The 21,430-nt window shown below is 38.1% G+C and overlaps 1 protein-coding gene across 1 annotated transcript in view; it reads left to right on the top strand.

The window, feature by feature from the left end:
• LOC126416724 (digestive cysteine proteinase 1) overlaps window positions 1–21,430 on the top strand; it is a 74,830-nt gene that overhangs the window by 6,217 nt on the left and 47,183 nt on the right. Inside the window, exons 3-7 of the mRNA XM_050084538.1 lie at window positions 634–806; window positions 947–1,051; window positions 3,279–3,441; window positions 8,410–8,602; window positions 15,934–16,154. Coding sequence (XP_049940495.1) covers window positions 634–806; window positions 947–1,051; window positions 3,279–3,441; window positions 8,410–8,602; window positions 15,934–16,154 — 855 coding nt within the window. The remainder of the gene's footprint in view (window positions 1–633; window positions 807–946; window positions 1,052–3,278; window positions 3,442–8,409; window positions 8,603–15,933; window positions 16,155–21,430) is intronic.

The raw sequence follows: 21,430 nt of genomic DNA, 5'->3' as shown, positions 1-21,430 counted from the left end.
TTCAAGAAAAGTCACAAATATTCTACTGATTTCTTGTACAGAGAACCTTTGATATGTAGCGTTACAAATATGGACTATTTGCCAAATAGGAAGCTAGTTTACATTCAGAAGCAGAAATATTAAGACTGAAGAATGAATAAATAATAAGTTGTCTATTTGTCCTAGATCTGACTATCCTACTTTGCAACGCTGTACAAAATATTTACTTGTCTACCTGCATCTATTGCTACAGTAGAAAGAAGTTTTTCAACATTGTGATGTACAAAGTCATGGCTGAGGTCGACAATGGCTTAACTCTGTTGAACACTCATCCTGACATTGATTGTCCTATTGACGATGTAATAACCAATTTGCCAGGAAGAATAGGTGCATAGAATTAATCACTTAAGAAAGAGAACCACAATTGTAACTTTTTTATATCATAAGATGGGATTGTCTTGTATATACGTATAATCAGTTTGAATAAAACTTTCTTAAAATTTGCATGTGACTTGATTTCTTTTTTTTTTTTTTTTACGATAAAAGTAAAGGTAGCTCAAGATATCTTTAGTGCCCCCTCCTTGAGGTTTTTCTGTATCCACCACTGTGTCTGAGCCTTAGAAGGTGCAAATGTACATTTTTTATTGCCTGCAGATATGGTGAAAACTTTTCAACTGAGTAAATCTTCAAAATATGGGACAAGCATAAAGGTAGCTCCTGTATCTACTGACACTCAGTTAAACAAGCAGACATGCCTCCAAGTAAATGGGACTGACAAGTTTAAAATTGAACCACAAGCTGTGCTACCAGATCTTTCAGATTTTCAGGTAATTATTAACTTACATATGCGTTATGTAATGAGTGTGTTTGAAATTTGTTAGGAGAGGAGGAAGATGTTACTTATTTTTAGAACAATTATATTTTGACATACTATTTGTATCTTTTAATTTTTTTTCCTCTTTATTAGCTTATTGGCAAAGAAGTTGTAAATGGAGTGTCCTGTGAGAAGTGGCGATTTGTTGATAAAGTTGGAGCCAAAGTGAACAAATACACAATGTGGATCTACTACAAGGTATCCCTGAAATTTTATTTTCTGTTCTAAGATTATGTTATGGTACAACAATATTTTACATTTTCTGATTCAGTTTAACTTTGTCATAGATGTGATATTCTGAGTGCATTGAGGGTATTTGGATAAATATAACTGTTCCCTTGTTGAATCTCAATTGGTATTTGGGATAAATATACCTGTATCATTGTTGAATCTTAATTGTAAGGTATGCGAAGTCAACCGTGAACTTAAGAGTTATTTATCTTTTCCTACCATCCTTTCATGTTTTAATGATCACACGGTACATGGTGTCAGTTTTAATCACTTCTACTCTGAGTGTGTGGGGGATGTGTTTAAAAAAACCTTTCTTACCAATATCAGTAGTGAAATATTCTTGCATATAATTCTTAAGGTGTATATACCATATTTTACAGACTATAACGTGCTTGGACTATGACACACTTAAATTTTTAAGCAGTTTTTTTTAAATGACTTTCTTACCATTTTTATTATTAGGTTACAAAGCTAGACTAAAAAAAGATTTTATATTATAAAACCAAACTGACCTTTAAAATCCCTGAAAAGTGTCATCTGAACTTACTTCTTCTTCTTCCTCATCCTCTCTGTCATCATTGTTGTGCTCTTCATATGTAAGATGGCCTTCATTGCCACAAAGAGTGTTATTTATGCTGCACTTCTTGAAAGATTTAACAATAACGTCTTCTCTCATTCTAGACTAAGACTGTTTTATCTACAGACGCACTTGTTTGATAGTAGATTATTTTAAAGCTCCTTTCGGTGCGAGTTCATTTTAGGTTTCATCTATTATTCCTCTCACATGTACCCTTTAAACTGGTTATTTATTGAAACATCAAGAGGTTGCAATTGTGAAGTAAGTCCTCCCAGAATATTAGCAAGCTCTATATTTCCCCATCTCAATTTTTCTTTCACAGAATTTTTCAAATGAATACTAAACTGATCTAGCACAAGAAGAAAGATCTTTTTCAGTAAAGCACCTTCCCTTCTCTCCCAGGCTTGTCCATCCCATCCTTGTCACATGCATGAACACCACCACTTGGCGGAATTTCATAAGATTTTGGCCTTTCTTGCACCTGAAAATAATCAGTACATTAACTTTAGTGCTGTCAGCACAACATGAAAGGACAACACTGTAGTGCATTTTTTCATGTCCTCTTGTTTTTACAGTTTTGGCACATTTAATGGCAACAGTTGTTACTTGCATCAAATGTCAAAGGAGTTTTGTCCATATTCGTTATTTGGTTTAGTTTCACACTGGTTTTCTTTTGATGCTGAGTAACAAACTGATGGAAAGATAATATTTTGTTTTCGTACCCTTGTGGCATTTTCTGAGATATTTTGGTTTTGTTTTGCATGCTAAGTCCAAGATGCTTCATATATCTGTAGCACCAACCAACTCCACCCTTTAGAGTCTTTAGGCCCATTGTAGCGTTAGCTCACGAGCATGTATTATTTGAATCACTTTTGTATTAATTCCATTGCCATTTTGATGGTGTCCTTGAATCCATTTCAGTATGCCATTTTCTAGTTTTGGTGATTTTGCATTCAGTCCTTTATATATTTGCACATATAATCTTCCTTATGTTTTTCAGTTCTTCTTTACTAGCCCATCAATTGTGAATGGTTTTTTTCTACTGTGGAGGGCCGAAATGCTGCTCAGCTGCTGTTTCCATATTCTTCTGCATATGCTATTACTTTCTATTTATAGCCTGCATCATATGAATACCTTTTATTTTTTTCCATTATGAAACTAGCTACTAACAAAAAATATTGTACTGTTTCTGATAACACAAATCAGTTTCACTGGGACTGTAGACTGCAATGACACATTATAGGCTAGACAGTGCTCTGGGTTTGTGGTGTTGGGGCGGGAGGGAGACAGTATTAGCAAGCTTGTGAATTCCCACAACTCATGTTCGTCTCATTGATGCACTGCTGCTGCCAATTGAATCCAATGTTGTGAGATAAAACATACATTTCTTGTGGCATCAAATATATGGACATTTTTATGACTGGTGGGAATTTTATATCAAACACTGGACATTTTTATATTTTTCAAAGAAAAAATGCAGCTTATAGTCGTAAAGTATATAATTTTGTGTGTGTGTGTGTGTGTGTGTGTGTGTGTGTGTGTGTGTGTGTGTGTGTGTAAAAGAGTGAAGCATGCATTCAAATTTCATAGTAATGCAGCCTCATCCCTCTCTTGCAGGGGGCAGCACAAAAACCACCTCAAAATATGGTTGCTATTCCAGTCCGTTATGAGATGAAAGGCTATAATTCTCTTCTTGGTTCTCATTATGATCATTACTATCTGGAATATGATGAATATTCAGATTCCCCACCAAATCCGAATGTGTTCCAGATACCAGCAAGTAAGTATTTCTTGTCAAACAAGATTTGACTAGCGATTTTATGAAAACTATTTTGAAAAAAGTTCACATTAAGACAGAACATTAACGTGACAGAAAATAACTGTTTTATCTTTTTTAACATGATTTGCCCTGTCTGTCATGCAGTGAAACTTGTAGTGTGATGACAAACTCGTGATCGAGCAGCGACCTGGTGGGGGACGTGGCTCATCCCGGAAGAACACTGTAACTGCGCTGTAATCACATTAAAGACAAGCGAACACTCTTTACTCTAAGGATCTCTCTTCTTTGCATTGTGCACTTTCTTGCGATATAATACACTTCTGAGTAACTAAGCAAAATAGATTAACTGACACTGGTAACTAAAAATCACATGAACAGAATCAATGTAAATCACTGCATGCTGCACAAAATCGCTGGACAGGAAAGAGAGAACTGATTTTGGGTGTGTTCTTCCCAAATGTTGATAGGTGTGATTGACCCGGTTTCTTAATTCAGGGAGGTCTGCTGATAGCGGAGGCACGTACACACAATCCTTGATGAAGCCTCAAAGGAAAAAATCGCATGGCATTAGGTTGAGTAAATGTAGAGGCCATGCAAAGCAAGCCCTGTCACTGGGCCCCTTGCATCCTATCCACCGCTTGGGTACAGACTTGATTTGTGCCATGTGAGAAATGGTGCTCACATTGAACATTTATAAGGTTCTTGGTAAAACTGAGTTGCTCTTTCATTTGACATATAATTTATAACTGTAAGTTTAATATAATATATATTATAAAACATTAAAACCCCAATACTCATTTATAAACACACTGTATTTTGCATGTCAATAAATCAGATGATTTAAATCTCAGTTGAAGTTAACATTCCAGCAGTTGTTAACTCAGTATGTCACTTGTGCACCTATAGACATAAACACGACACTGTCTGCTAGCTGACAGAGCAAAAAGCAATTAATGTCAGTGTATGTTCAATTACTCCCATCAGCTACCTCATCCAAGAGCACACTCAGTAGATTGAAGTCACCAGCTACTGTGGCGTGATGAGATACCTGGTTACAAATGTCCATATAAGTGCACATTGACGTCATTTTGCTTGTTGTGGGTTGATTATAAGTGATTGATGTATTGCGAGATGCCAAACTGTACTTGTTCCCTGTAATAAGTTATCTCATTTTTCGAATTTCCTGGTAGACGTGTCTCCCCCCCCCCCCCCCCCCCCCCCCAATGCAGTGTCAGGTATTAAAACAGCTTATACATTTAAACAACTCACTACGAAATTGCAAAACATGGTTTCTGTATCTACACCTATACACTGCAAACCATCACGACGTGCATGGCAGAGGGTACATTCTGTTATGCTAACAGACTTTCTTGGGACAATTTATGCCTGTCTTTAAGAGTCTTCCAGTTTGGCTCCTTCGGTATGTCTGTGGCAGTCTCCCATGGATTAAACAAACCTGTGACCATTCATGCTGCCCTTCTCTGTGTACGTTGTATATCCCCTGTTTATCCTATTTGATACGGCTCCCACGCATTTGAGCAATATTCTAGAACCAGTTGCACAAGTGATTTATAAGCAGTCTCTTTAGTAGACTGATTTCACTTTTTTTTCCCAGAATTCTACCAACAAACCAAAGTCTACCACCTGCTGTACCTGTGACTTAACCTGTGTGATCATTCCATTTCATATCCCTACAAAGCGTTACATTCAGTTATTTGTATGAATTGGCTCAATCCAACAATGACTCATTGATATTATAGTCATAGTATTCTACGTTTTTTTCATTTTGTGGAAGTGCACAATTTTACATTTCTGAGCATTTAGAGCAAGTTGCCAATCTCTGCACCACATTGAAACTTTACTGAGATCTCACTGAAAATTTATGCAGCTTCTTTCAAAAGCTTTTCAGACACCATGTTCATACGTGGCTCTTCAATGCTACCATAAGTTCGTACTTTATTATTTGGAGTCCACAGCACCTCCCCCCCCCCCCTCCTTTCCCCATACAACTGCAAAGTGCAAGTGACCCCCTCATTGGCCAGTCCATATTACTCATCCATTGTCGCTTTTTGCACTGTGCGGGGCATTTTTCTTTTTCATACCTACACGTAAATTCCAACAAATCTGGGCACAGTAAATGGCCTTTATGCTACTGACCGTAAAATGTGTAATGGAAGTTTTGAGTACAGGGTCCGGCAATAAACTTCTTGCTTTTTACATAGCCAGTGTGTGAGTTGTTGTGAGGACACTGATGTGGAGTGTGATTTGTTTGAAAGCAGTGTGGAAGCCATTTTCAGTGTGCCATGGCGTGGCTTGGTGAGCATCGTGTATTTGTTGTGGAGGAATTTATTTGTAACGGTGGTTCTGTGATTAATACTCAATGAGCATTTTGGAGATGATTCAGACTTGGCCAACAAAATCAAAGAAAACAGTGAGCAAAATCTTCGCTTTTGACCACAGTGGCTGAGCTTTTTACAGTCTTGGTGATCCAGGGTGCCTCCACTGGGACAATTGAGCCTTAGTTTCAACGTCATACTTGTACACTCGTGTTTTTTCACCTGTCGTGATATGTTTCAGTAGTTCTGCATTGTTGTTTTCATTTGGCAAGTCTTGAGCAACGTCTTTTCGCTGTCATTTTTGCTCGAAATTCAACACCTTTGGCACAAATTTTGGTGTCACATGTTTCATACCCAAAACTTTGAAAAATATTTCATTTCGTGCTGACATCATTGGTGACTTCTCTGATTGTGATTCAATGATAGTTCATAATCATTTCTTTCAATTTTCCCACATTTTCATCAGTTGTTGATGTGCTGAGGTGTCCAGGAAAACAGTCATCTTGAACTTCTCCACAGTCATCTTGGAAGTGCCTATACCATTGTAAATCTTTGTTTTACTTGCCGCAGACTCATAAAGAGCAATATTCAACATTTGTAAAACTTTGTTACATTTTATTCAATTTTTATAGCAAAATTCAAGGAGAGATGGAGGGATCAAGAAGTTGAGTGAAACTTCACCCGTTGTGAGGGTATGTGATATTATTTCAGTGATTACAATCTCAAGTCAAATTTAGAAGGAACTTGGCAGTATATGAGCCCACTTATCAGTGTGATGCTGCATCCCTTTTGGCATGGATGCCTTTACTATAGTTGGGACAGATGTCATGAATACATTATATCCTTTCCTGTGCCAAGTTAGCCCAAACTGTTGTAACTGATCCAGTATATCGTTTATATTTGCACTGGGGTGGAATTGACTGTAGAGCTGGTCCCACAGTTGTTTCAGGACAGATCTAGGGAGTTTGCTGGCCACAAGACCAGGTCAACAGCACGCATTTCATACACAAACTTGGCGGATGGCTATGAGTGTGTGTGCGAGTGTATACCTGTCCTTTTTTCCCCCTAAGGTAAGTCTTTCCGCTCCCGGGATTGGAATGACTCCTTACCCTCTCCCTTAAAACCCACATCCTTTCGTCTTTCCCTCTCCTTCCCTCTTTCCTGATGAGGCAACAGTTTGTTGCGAAAGCTTGAATTTTGTGTGTATGTTTGTGTGTGTATCGACGTGCCAGCGCTTTCGTTTGGTAAGTCACATCATCTTTGTTTTTAGGTATACAAACTTAATATATGTAGATGAACATTCTCCTGTTGAAAAATGGCACAGTGATACTGTAGCATGGCATGTGAGGTAACACAGGAGGATGTCTGTGACATACTGTTGGGCCAGCAGAGATCACTCAGCCACTACAAGCTATAACATGAGATCAAAGCCCAGTGACTCCCCATATCATGGCGGCAGGAGTAACACCGCTGTGCCTCTCACAACATTGGAAGAATGAGACCTCTCCCCACTTTGCCACCATGCTTGTCAATGATTATTATCCAGCACAGTGCTACACATGATTCATCACTGGACACAGTGCGATGCCATTCATCACCATTCCATGCTTCCGGATCATGACATAACTCCAAATGCAGCCGTTTGTGTTGTCTTTACAGCAGCCTATAGACATAACAATAATTTCGTAACCGAACTGCTCCTAGTCTCTGACCAATGATGCGAGATGACTAGAATGTTGCAGGGAGTCCACTACTTATCCTCGGATGGCATGTGCAGATGTAAAGGGGTTAACATATGCAAGGTGCAGAATACAGTGATCCTCCATTGTTACGGTCAGATGTGATTGAATGGAACCGTGGCAATGAATATGCGTGTCTCGCATTCCCCTGTGGTTCAACATTGGACCAATGTCACATCAAAATGCCTCTCAAATATGGATATCACACTATTTGACCAGACAGCCAAATAAAGACCAAAAAATATTCCCCTTTCGATATGTCAGGAACTGATAAGCTTTCTCACCCAAGTACATGGTATATCTGTGTCATCACAGTGATTGATCAATATGTGATGATGTTCAAATCTCTTCTTATACCCATTTCTGGCTTGTAACAACACTAAACGGTGCTTCTTTTTTTTGTCAGGCAGTGTATTAGCAGTTGAAATCATAAAAAAAGACATGCTAATGGTGATTTGTTAATTATGTGAATTTCACGATTATTGCAACTTTTTTTATACATCAATTCAAATAACTTCGTTTTTGATTTTTCAACAAGTCAAGTAAGAGGAGCCAGCCAACAGACTATTGTAGTTCACCGTATTGCCTACTTTTTAAGTTACATGCAAACCCTTCTCAAGTATGCACCTCCCCTACCCCTCCCTCACCCCCCCCCCCCCTTCCCTGGAAAAAAAAGAATAAAAATAAAAATAATAATAATAATGCAGTATGTCGGTCACAATTCTGTTTATCTAAACTATCTGGCGAGAGTATATTGAAACCATTGTGAAAGTATTAGTCCTGACACTAAGAAAAATAGGATGTTACCACATTTACAATCTGTTTTGTGTACATGCATATTTTTGTATGTGCCATTTCTTTCTTTGATCATTTAATTCTGTCTTTTGTTGCAGATATGACGTGCACATCATTCCCGGGACCTGGAAGTAAACACATATACACTTTCAATCCAATGAAAGAATTTGTCCATAATTATGACAAACATGTAGACAAAGCATTTGAAGAGTTCAAACACATCCACAAGAAGAGCTATGTTAGTGACGTAGAACATTCTCAGAGGAAAGAATTGTTCAGGCAGAATATGAGGTAATTGTGTTATTTGACCAATTGTCTAGCTATTGAAGTTCCTTTCAGTTAGCTGTTTTAAGTAGATTTAATAAATCTTTCCCTTCTTACTGTGTATGGTATATTTACCTAGCATGTATTATTCTACCTCAGCACCAAACAAATGACTGTTCGCACTAATAACAAAAAGTTTGTAATTGAATGTTGGTCTTTGAATTACTTTTTGATGTGTTACATGGTTTTGATAGGTTATATATTGCTAAGACAGATATTAAGGAACCAGGTTTTAAATTGTAAACTATTTCCAAGGGCAGGTGTGGACTCTGACCACTATTTATTGATTAAGAAGTGTAGATTAAAAATGAAGAAACTGCAAAAGGGTAGGAATTTAAGAAGATGGGACCTGGATAAACTGAAAGAACCAGAGGTTGTAGAGGGTTTCAAAGAGAGCATTAGGGAATGACTGACAAGAACAGGGGAAAGAAATACAGTAGAAGAAAAAATGGGTAGTTTTGAGAGATGAAATAGTGAAGGCAGCAAAGGATCAAGTAGGTAAAAAGACAAGGGCTAGTAGAAATCATTGGGTAACAGAAGAGATACTGAATTTAATTGATGAAAGGAGAAAATATGAAAATGCAGTAAATGAAACAGGTGAAAAGGAATACAAACGTCTCAAAAATGAGATCGACAGGAAGTGCAAAATGGTTAAGCAGGGATAGCTAGAGGACAAATGTAAGGATGTAGAAGCATGTGTCTCTAGGAGTTAGATAGCTACTTAGATTTTTGGACAACATGGTTGTGGAGAGAAGCAGTGATTAGTATGATTAATCAATAATTCAAGAACAGTCTTGATCACATTTATTATTGTTGTAATACCGCCAACCGGTTTCAACCCGACGTAGGGGTCATCTTCTGGGCGTTTACACCAGCAGTTGACCAATGGTGTAAACGCCCAGAAGATGACCCCTATGTCGAGTTGAAACCGGTTGGCGGTATTATAACAATAATAAATGCGATTAAGACTGTTCTTGAATTATAGATAGCTACTGCCTACAGGAAAATTAGAGAGACCTTTGGGGAAAAGAGAACCACTTGTATGAATATGAAGAGCTCAGATGGAAAATCAGTCTGAAGCAAAGAAGGGAAAGTAGGAAGGTCGAAGGAATATATAGAGGGCCTATACAAGGGTCATGTATTTGAAGTCAATATTATGGAAATGGAAGAGGATTTAGATGGAGATGGAATGGGAGCTATGATATTGCATGAAGTATTTGACAGAGTGATGGAAGACCTAAGGTGTAACTAGGCCCAAGGAGTGGACAAAATTCCATTAGAACTACTTATAGCCTTGGGAGAGCCAGACACGACAAAACTCTTCCACCTGGTGAGTAAGTTGTGTGAAACAGGTGAAATACCCTCAGACTTCAAGAACAACATAGTAAATCCAATACGTAAGAAAGCAAGTGTTGATAGGTGTGAAAATTACCGAACTATCAGTTTAATAAGTCACAGTTGCAAATTAATAACACGAATTCTTTACAGATGAATGGAGAAATTGGTAGAAGCTGACCTCGGGGAAGATCAGTTGGGATTGCGTAGAAATTTGGAACACGCGAGGCAATACTGAACCTATGACTTATCTTAGAAAATGGGTTAAGGAAAGGCAAACCTACGTTTCTAACATTTGTAGACATAGAGAAAGCTCTTGACAATGTTGACTGAAATACTCTTTCAAATTCTGAAGGTGGCAGGTGTAAAACACTGGGAGCGAAAGGCCATTTACAATTTGTACAGGAACCAGTTATACGAGTCAAGAGGCATGAAAGGGAAGCAGTGGTTGGGAAGGGAGTGAGACAGGGTTGTAGCCTCTCCTCAATGTTATTCAATCTGTGTATTGAGCAAGCAGTAAAGGAAACAAAAGAAAAATTTAGAGTAGGAATTAAAATCCATGGAGAAGAAATAAAAAGTTTGATGTTTGCCGACAAAGTTCTAATTCTGTCATAGACAGCAAAGGACCTGGAAGAACAGCTGAATGGAATGGGCTGTGTCTCCAAAGGAGAATATGAGATGAACACCAACAAAAGCAAAATGAGAATAATGGGATGTTGTCGAATTAAATCAGGTGATGCTGAGGGAATTAGATTCAGAAATAAGACACTTAAAGTAGTAGATGAGTTTTGCTGTTTTGGGTAGGAAAATAACTGATGATAGTTAAAGTAGAGAGGATATAAAATATTGACTGGCTGTAGCAAGGAAAGCGTTCCTGCAGAAGAGAAATTTGTTAACATGGAGTATAGATTTAAGTAGCAAGAAGTCCACTTTGAAAGGATTTGTGTGGTGTGTAGCCATGTATGGAAGTGAAACATGAACAATAAATAGTTTAGGCAAGACGATAATAGAAGCTTTCGAAATGTAGTGCTACAGAAGAATGCTAAGATTAGATGGGTAGATCACGTAACTAGTGAGAAGGTACTGAATAGCATTGGGGAGAAGAGGAACTTGTGGCACAAATTGTTTAGAAGGGATTAGTTGGTAGGACACATTCTAAGGCATCAAGGGATCAACAATTTAGTATTGGAGGGAAGCGTGAAGGCTAAAAATTGTTGAGGTTGATTCAGATGAATACACTAAGCAGATTAAGAAGTATGCAGGTTGCAGTAGGTACTTGTAGATGATGAAGCTTGCACAGGATACAGTAGCACAGAGAGTTGCATCAAACCAGTCTTTGGACTGAAGACCACAACAGCAACAACAACGTGGTTGTGCACATATGACCATTACATGATGCTGATAGTGAAGTGTCCAACTCAACACTAAATAATTGAGTATTTTTTACTAACACACGTGTTATGTGCTGATACACTATACTTGAAACGGTTCACACACAAGTTTGTTATATTTGAGCAAATACACAATGAAATTGCTGAGGCGAATGAGTATTGTTAAGAGAAACCTGAATTCGTTATACATTCAATTCACAAAATATCCAAACAGTGACCAGATCCATTAAGAACTTGATAGTTCGAGATGTTGTTTATGCGGTCTCCAGTATGCAAGATACTGACTGACGGTGACAGTGTGATTGGCTTTACTTGATGTGGCTACCAGCTGTTTAGCTTGTAATACCTACTTTGGGCGAATCTGTTGGGCCAGAACAGCATAGACATTGGTCTTTGTCGGGAATGCAAAATCCTTGCTTTCTTAACAAACTGCAGGCCTGCTAATGACATTAGTAAAATCTGGCTCAGTTAGCCAGGGGTGCTTTTCTTTATCAGTCACCAGAATGTAGGACTACACCATTGTGGATGAGGTGTTCAGATAGCCACTATAGGTTTCGGCACAGTGCTTGTAACCACCTGCTAAGATATGGGTTATCACTTTCCTGGTGGTTTATAAAGGAGTCTGTCCTTATTGAGTCACACACTTGTCCCTCCTGCTGTTGCAGTGGATGATGGTGATGACGACATGTGTTGTAACATTATCCAGTTGGCAAGAGAGGTATGGATTGAGGCACAAGTCAACTGGTGGTTAGTGGACTGGGGGCGATGCTGGAACATTCGTGTTGTGATTGTGTTGGTCTTGTGATGGCACTGCTGTAAGAATGTCACAGTTTTGATTAATATTGATCATATATCAGTTGTTCTTGGCGTTTTGTGACTTTTGGGATTTTAAGCCTCTTGTGTCTACCCAGGTGACCTCTTGTGTCTACCCAGGTGAGTGGTGAATGGTGCAGGCACATGGTGCAGGTGAGACTATTTCCTGGGATGACTAGGCCAAATCCAGTAAGACCCTGCATTTGGGGCAGGGGAAGCCTATCAGTGCTTCCTAGAATGTCATTGTTTTCATTGTCTTCTATATTTGAGCCTAAAATGTACTTGCCGATCCCTCTCCTTCAGCAGAACTGTGGAGCAGAGTGGAGAGGAGAGATGGCCAGGACCTGGATCCAGTTTTTTTTTAATTTTTTTTTTTTTTTAACTCCACAGGGACTTTGTTGCAATGATTGACACCAGTGCCCATATTGCAGTCTGTGTTGTGGCTGTTGACATCTGACTGGTAACTTAGAGAAAGAGTCCACCACGTACAACCATCTTGTCCACAAGAACAAACCTTTAAAACTGATATTGCTACGTTGGGTGCTTAGGTGTGGGAAGAAATGGTTGTTGAAGGGCACATGTGAAGCCCACACAGACTATTCATCCTGCGTTGGCTCCCACAGCTGGTCAGTAAACATTGCACTGTGCGATCACATTTATGTGATACATTCATTATAGTGAATGATAAAGCAGCTGGGTGACTGGAGTATGCTTGATATGACAACCTTGCATTCAAATTCTCCTGTGACCATTAGCATTAGGCTTTCACAATCCTTGGCACCACAAATAGTTGGTACATGTGGGGGTGTGTATTGTTGAGGAAGTGTTTGCCCACATGTTGTATTTAACAAAGTCACCCTTCAAAGTGCCTGCTGTCAGGCAGCCAACTAAAAACTGGATTGCAGTTCCTTTAATTGCACCAAATATTTGATTAGGGGTGCATATTCAAAATATAGAATTTTTTTCTGCATACTAATGTTGAAATACTAGTTCGCTCCCTGTATAAGCTTTGAGTTGGTAAGACCATTGCTTATACATAGTTGGATGGTATTTGTACTTCAACTTGCATGTGATATGGATTTTTGGAGAACAGGGTGTATATATCCCTGGGACAGATGAGAAATCCGGGGAAGATGTGGGAATTTTTTCGTCTGGGAGAAAAAAGGGAAAAACCTGGGAAATTTATAGAATTCTGGAAATTTTTCATAGTTTTTTAAAGTTTTATTGTTTTGACTGGTAAAAACTGATACTCTAACAAAGAATTTTACTGTATCCCACTACTGTAGAATAATACTGCAGCAATAAAACATAAATGAGAAAGAAAAAAAATAATAAATCTTAAGTTGGAAAGGAAATGTGTCATTCATAGCAACAAAACACAGTGCACACACACAAGAGTCTGCCAATAGCAAAACGTGTCAAAGGCTTTAGGACAAAGGCTATGCAGTACTTCATGACAACAAACTGTTTCCGATGAGCGTGACATCCCAACCGTCTGCATTAGGTTCGTTTGAGCAGTTGCCAGTGGGCTCATGCGCATGCGCAGTTGAGTCACGTATGAGCACTATCATCTCCTGCTGCTGGATACTTGAATTGTGTCTGTTAGCTGTATCAGCAGTAGCAACAAGCAGCCAGATGCTGCCCGGAATAATATTTCTGGTGCGCCAGTACAGTAACTGCCAGATTCCCCCATATGCGGAGCAGTCTGAGTTGTACAGGGGAGGGGGGTGGTCGTTTGCAGCTCTCACACGAAGTGAAAACAAATTGATTTCTGTGGCCAGGAGCTATCTAGTGAATTAAAATACATTCATGTAATTACAGAAGGCTAACTTAGTTTCAATTTACTGATTTTGTTTCCACATTTTTGGCAGTCAAGCATTAATCACCTTATAGAACAATGAAGTTATTTTTGTTGATTTGGTAAAGAAATTTGACTTTCAATAATCTTTCCTGCAGAGGCAGTCAGTTTATTTGTAGTGAAGTGTTTCATTTCACACTGTTGGGTAGTTTCAACTGTTTGCCAAATTTCAAGTGCACTTTTTCATCATCTGGCACATATGGCTTTATTCAATAATAAAGAACAAACTGTAGTATTTCCTACATTATTGGCACTCCAAGAAAATTTGCATCCCGTAACTCACACTGAAAAGCTTAATATCAGGCTGGGACCTACTTCTTTGTGAATCTGAATATACAAATGTGCACTTTAAGCCAAATTATGCATTTTAATATTATTTACAAAATTCCGATGGTCTTGGAGTATCCTCTGATATCCTGTTCTGTTTATGACAGTGTACATGTTGCTGCACATCAAAGATCTTTCCAAAACACATTTCCCTCCCTTCCCCTCTGGGGTTGGTTTTCTAAAGTGCTAAAGTCTATGCCGGTGTATAACTTAACCATTCAAAGAACTGATAAGTGTTATGGTTCTGGGGGAAAGTATATTGTCACTTAACATGGAAAAAGTGTATTTTCACCTGGGGAAAAATGTGTTTGTAACCAGGAACTCCAGGAAAAATCCAGGAATTGTTTTCCTTGTCTGCATATACACCTTGAAGTAGGTCCTTCACTGCTTGAGGTGACCTTACTTGTGGTAAAATTGCATAAGAAAAGTTGTGAAACAAGGTGTAAATGATATTTAGAGGAGCTGTGTGCCAAAGAAGTGAATTACTTATAGTATAGGGTCTGCTCAGTGCATTGCAGAGGCCACAAGAGTGATGAAAGCCACTGTGTGATGAAGGTTAATGGGTAGGGTTGTCTTCACTATAGAACAAAGTTCAGAAAATCAGTTTTGAAATAATAGCTGCGGAGTGTGAAATGTAGGTGAGGAAGTAGGAAGTTACAGGTTTTGTTTGCAGATAGGTTTTGGTTGAAGAAGTTTCCAGCAGCAGATCAACTATTCACTGTGACAAGGCGTGAAATTTTCCACGTGCGTGCAAAAGGTCCTTTTCTCTCTAAAATTCAATTATTTTTTGATGGAGTGTGAGTTTGCCTCACACAGGTCAACATTTTTCCAGTGAGTGGATTCCATCCCGGAAGTAGAGCCTCTGAGAAGTAAGTATAGTAGCCATACCCTCCTCATCTCACCAAAAACTTATTCATCACAAATTTATATCCGTATGATGCTAGAGAGGAACATCAAAGGGATGGATGTTGCAGCAATAAGTTTCAGTTCCTCATTTTTTCCATTACTGAAACATCTTCTTGGTAAAAAGTGTGTTGTACTGGTATTAATCCCCCTCCTCCTTTATTTATCTTCTCTCATACCAGAAAACGCTGTCCCTGACTTTCCTGATAGAAAAAATCAACTTACTTCTTTGGTGCATGACCACCTACTAACATAGTGATTTGTTTACTGATCTCCTTCTTGCATGAATTAGTTGACCCATCGTCATCTACAATAATAAATTGCTCCATACAGTCAATTTGATTTTTTGTTTTGTTTTAACGGTAACATGGCGACTATTGGTGTGGTATCGAAAGTTTTGCAGGCTGGCTGTCAGAATGGAAAAAATAGTTTTTTAACTAAAAAAAGGAGAAAGAGGAGGACAAAAAGCAATGATCAGCACTAATGAATTTACCTAATATAGTTCTTGTGTGTAGTTTTTATATTTTAGCTAGCAGTGTTCATTTGTACTACCAGAATGTATTTATTTACTAATTCACGTGTTTCTATATCTGTATCTATCTATACTCTCTAGACAGATTTCACAAATCTCATGTTTGATTTGTTGTTATCATTTTGTAAATTATTTAAAGGTTCATTCATTCAAAAAACCGTGCAAATGTGGGCTATACACTGGCAGTCAACCACCTAGCCGATAGAACTGACTTGGAACTGCAAGCACTCCGTGGTCGCAAATACACACCAGGTTATAATGGTGGTCAGCCCTTCCCTTACAATGTATCTGTTGAACTGAAGAATGGACTTCCTAGTACATTTGACTGGCGCCTGTATGGAGCAGTCACTCCTGTTAAAGGTAAACAGCAATATAATGCTTCAAAATAACTCACTGGGATGAAATACTTGCAGCTTTTGCATGTTACTAGCTAATGGAACTGTTCTTCATTGTGTGTTTGTTTACATGCTCTTGGACCACTTTAGTCAATTTTATATATAAAAAAAAATTTGATTTCCTGTTGATCCATTACTACTACATTCTCTCAGATCGTAACTTTCTTCCTTCGTATGAAATCATCGTTACCATTGTTTGTCTCCTTCTTCTTTTACATATGAGCCACTATGAACTACTGTTATTGCAACTGTTTCTCCTTTCTTTCCTTCCACATTTCTGTATATTTCTCTCTTCTTTGTTCTGTTTATGTGGCTTCAGTCTTTTTCTTGGATTTTTCACAGAAACCTTTAGAAAATTGCAATTTCTTTTTGAGTGGCAGTCATTCCTCAGTGTCTTGTGGCATAATGTAGAGTTCATCCCTGTTCCTTCCAATGTCTTTGGAGTATGTGTTATGCATTTTTTATTTACTGAATATATGAACCGTCTTTTTGTCAGTCCATTGGGATTCATCTTTTCCTAACCATATCTCTTAATTTTTTCAGTCTGTACGTAAAGTTCACTATTATGGCATCTTCTGTATCGTAATTGCTATTTAACTGGTTCAAAAATTTTCCTTAGTACTTTTCTTTCTATGATTTGTTTTGCTTTCATCATTGCCCTTTTTTCAATAGTTAAACAGCTTGAAAGTCTCTTGGGCATGCAGCCAGATTGACTGATCACTTAGAACGAATTTTCAGTGGTGTAACATGTCGTCTTCGGGTTACTTCTGCTGACCGACATCCTGGTGCAGTGGGTGTGAGCTACATCAAGCACATGGCACAGTCCATACATAGGAGCAGTGGAGGTTGGAGACAACCGGTATATAAATCGCGCACTGGTCCAGGATGTCAATCAGCAGGAGTAACCTGATGATGATGATGATGATGATGATGATGATTATGGCACATTAAGCTGTTAAAAATTTGTTCTCCAGTGATCAGTCAATCTGGCTGCATGCCCCAAGACTTTTTCAAGCAGCATATTCACAAGGAAAACCTATGACCCTTCATGAGGTGGTATGTTGTTTTCATTGTATTAAACCCTTATGTTAATTGCTTTTTTCCCAGAAATGTCTTGTTCAGTTACTTCTCTTAGATTATGAACTTTTTAGTTCTGTTTTTCCATATGTAGTTTCCATTATCTAGGGGCTGCCTTAATTGTTGTCATGAACTTGATTTTGTCAAAGGAGATTTGTAAGCCTGATTTTTAAGCTTGGTCTTGCAGCAGTTGTCTCTTCAATGGCTGCAAAAATGGCTTGGTCATATGCAAATGTTAAGACAGTGTATTTGTAGAGTGCCCCTTTTGTCAACTAATCTAACTCCCTCATTGTTATGGAATTTTGCTAATGACATTCTGTTATGACTTCTTGTAGGACTCAAGTAGCAGGGCAGAGAGACGATCCTTTCTGACTCTCCAATTTTAGTCTCAAAACTTCCAGAATTTTCACCTCTAAATTTCGTTTCAGAATGGGTGTTTATGACTGTTTGCTTAATTAGAGCTGTGGTTTTACTACACATGCACAGTTCATTGAGAATTTCGCACAGTGACTTCTTATCAGCTGAGTCATAAACATACCTAAAGTCAACCAATTTGATTGATGTTTTTTTAGATATGGTATTATTGCCTTTAAGTTGAAAATCCACTCTGAATATGCCCTGTTCTTTCTAAAACCACTGCCCCACCAGATGTAACGTCCACCTTAAAACCTTTAAAATCAAAATTTCCTGGTAGTTAGGATAAAATGTCTACAAAGTTATAGAGTGTGCTTCTGAGTTTAGTAGACTTTGAAGGTACCATCTGACTACAAATAATATATTGTCGAAGTTGCAATTCGGATTTATAAAGGGTCCCGACACTGAGAAGGCCATCTACACAAACAGTGGAAATGTACTTAATTTATTAGATAATAAATTACAGGCTACTGGTGTGTTTTGTGATCTGTCAAAGGCATTTGATCGTGTAAATCACTCACAATATCCTTTTGATTAAATTGAAATACTACGGTGTAACAGGAAATGCTGCAAAATGGTTCAAATCCTGTATCTCCAACAGGAAACAGAGGATGTCATTAGGAAAGAGGCATGTATTAAATTATTGTACATCATCCAACTGGGAACTAATTGCATGTGGTGTTCCACAAGGTTACATTTTGGATCTTTACTTTTCTTGTGTATATCAGTGATTGCTCATCAGTAACATTACCAGATGCCATTATTTAGTTTGCAGATGATATAAACATTACAATAAATAGCAAATCAGGTGTGGCCTTAGAACAATCAGTTAATGAAATTTTCACGGGCATTAATAGATCGTTCGTAGCCAATTCTATGTCACTAAACTTTGGAAAGGCACCCTACATGCAGTTCAGAACTTGTAAGAAGTTTCCCACCAGTGTATGCCTAAAATATGATGATAAACTGGTAGAAGAAGTGGATAGTGATAAATTCTTGGGATTACAGCTTGATAATAAATCCACATTGGAGGAGCACACCACAGAAACTGCTGAACCACCTAAACAAAACTCTATTTGCAATGTGAAAGTTGTTATATGTAGGGGATATAAAAATGAAAAAGCTGACATACTACGCACAATTTCATTTTGTAATATCACACAGGGTTATTTTTTGGAGCCATTCATCAAGCCAAGCTATTAAGTTTTCCAGCTCTAGAAACTTATAATAAGAATTATTTATGTTGTAAGCTCAAGAACATCCCGCAGAGACCTGTTTAGGGCACTAGGGATATAAACTACTGCTGAATGAAATTTGCTATTAAAATATATGATTTTTTGAAACAAACAGCTCAGTTACGGAACCAATTCTGCAAATAAGAATAATCTTCTCAAAGATTTAACGTGTCCATTATTCAGAAGCACACATTTTCAGTTACTTGCCAGTAGCTGTAAAAAGTTTAACTACCAATAAAGCTCAGTTTAAGAGCAGCTTAAAGGATTATTGGCGGTAACTCCTCCTACTCCATTGATGACTTTCTTAGTAGAACTGACTGGTATATGTGAGTGTCACTAATGATATCAAATGATGCGAGTATTAGTACAATCTGACGTCTGTACAAATTCAGTGCAATAATGCACTCATTGTATATAACTGTTGTAAAATGATTTTTCTGTTTAGTGTTTATTGCCTCGTAATTGAAGATACATTCAAAAATTTTGTTTACTTGTTCCATGTTCATGGTGATCACTCAACTTTGGATCTATGGAATATACATTAGCATATTTGTTCTTCATTGTAAATGTTTATTTTTGTGTATTCTTTTTTTTTCTAACGTGTTCTACATCCTGGAGGATCTCCTCACAATGGATCAATTTGAACAAAAAGTAAATTAATCTAATCAAAAAAATTTGAGGTTTGAGTTGTTGTTCTACCCTAGCTAACAGTGCTTTTGATGAGATTTTGTAGGTAATCGATAAGAGAGAAATGCCTCTGTGGTTGTTAACATCAGTTTTATCACCTACTTTGTGCGGTGGCTGGATCAAGACTGTCTTCCAGTCTTTGGGAATCACTCCTGTTAGCCAAATGTTTTCAGTGATTTCAGTTAGCTTGACCAGATATTTGTTATTTGAATGTTTCTAAAATTCTGCAGTTATGGAATCCTCCCCAGGTGTTTTATTGTTTTTGAGGGGTTTGATTATTTCCTTGATCTCCCATTTTAGTTGTGGATGCAAGTCACATTACTTTCGACTGAGGGAAGAAAATATGAAATAAAAATAATATTGGTAAATTATTTGATTTACTTATGCAGGAAAGAAGAAATGCAGTTGTTCGTACTCTTGTTGCCTCTGTATTTTGCGGTTGAACACTTGCACTCCCATTGGGCCACAGGTGAAAAATAAGTGTGAACATGCAAACAATTGTGTCAAATCAAGTACAGTGAAGGCAGTGGTGATTCTGAATACACTGTCTGAAACAGCTTAACAGTAAAAGAAAATACATGCCGTCTGCAAGTTTGAGCTGTAAAGTGCCAAAGCAATTAAGCAAAAGAAAAGTTTTTCGGGTCATTTTCACCCGATGTAGCTACTTAAGGGTTAAAAGCTGTGAATTTCATTACTAGTTGATCGTTGTGTGTAGTTCTATTAGTCATTTGATATTCTTATTTGTCCTTTTGTGAGCTGGGTAGTCGCAACAATGTTCCTGAAGTTTTTTTCTGTCTTCCCAGTTGTGCATTAATATTGACCCAGCAGTATTATAGTGCTTTCTTTGGAATTTTTGTGACAAGTTCTTAAAGTTGCTACTGGCTGCAATGGAACTGCTGATTGCCATTGTGGTGTTACCCTAAATAGTTGTCTTGTGGAGTAACACTACTGTTAAATTAGCTCGAGTTAGTTTCAGCCAAAGTTGTAAACAGTTTGGCCTGTGTGTGCTGTTAGAAGCTGCCCGTGTCTTGGAGCACAGGAAAATCAGAGCTCGTACAGAAAGATGAAGGTGTTCGTTTTTCCCGCGCCCTGCACGAGATTGGAATAATAGAGAATTGTGAAGGTGGTTCGATGAACTCTCTGCCAGGCACTTAAATGTGATTTGCAGAGTATCGATGTAGATGGAGTCGCTGCTAGCATGCCTACTTGTGTCACCCCCTGTCAATCTGCTAGTAAGCTGGCTGGTTTGAATTTCTGCCTTGTGTGGGATAAAGTAATGTCGCTGTGATGTATGTTGTGTGTCTTCTTGTTGGCACCTATTGCACTTGGTGCCTAAGTATTTCTTGTAATATTCCGTGACTTATTCTGAAGTGATGATTTTTTTCTGCGCACTTCTCCATAGTCTTAGGCATTCCTGGTTTTCACCTACCTTTTGATCCGAATGTTGTTCAGTCGGATATACCTCTGTAGTTATCTGGAATGCTCATATCTCATTTTTTGTGGAGAAGATGGATTTATCCATTGTGCAAAGTCCAAGGAATTTTTCTGTTGTCAGAATTTTTGATGGAGCCATGCATAGGTAGATCCAAACAAAGTCTCAGACATATTTCCAAATTTTGGTGAAAACGTTTACTACTTCTTCTTCTTCTGTGTCTTTTTTGTGTTGTTTCAGAGTACAGTCCTGTCCATTTCAGGTCGTTCGTTTGGGTCCTGATCATGCATTTGGTAGTCATCTGGCACCTTTTTTCTGCTCGGTTATATCAAATGCTGTTCTTGCCATAGACTAAGGTTCAATACACAGGACATGCCCTTATCAGTGTAGACAGTT

The sequence above is a fragment of the Schistocerca serialis genome, chromosome 8 (assembly GCF_023864345.2).
Source record: "Schistocerca serialis cubense isolate TAMUIC-IGC-003099 chromosome 8, iqSchSeri2.2, whole genome shotgun sequence".
NCBI classification, from domain to species: domain Eukaryota; kingdom Metazoa; phylum Arthropoda; class Insecta; order Orthoptera; family Acrididae; genus Schistocerca; species Schistocerca serialis.
The sequence above is the reverse complement of the archived record's forward strand: the minus strand, read 5'-3'. Positions and strand labels throughout refer to the sequence as shown.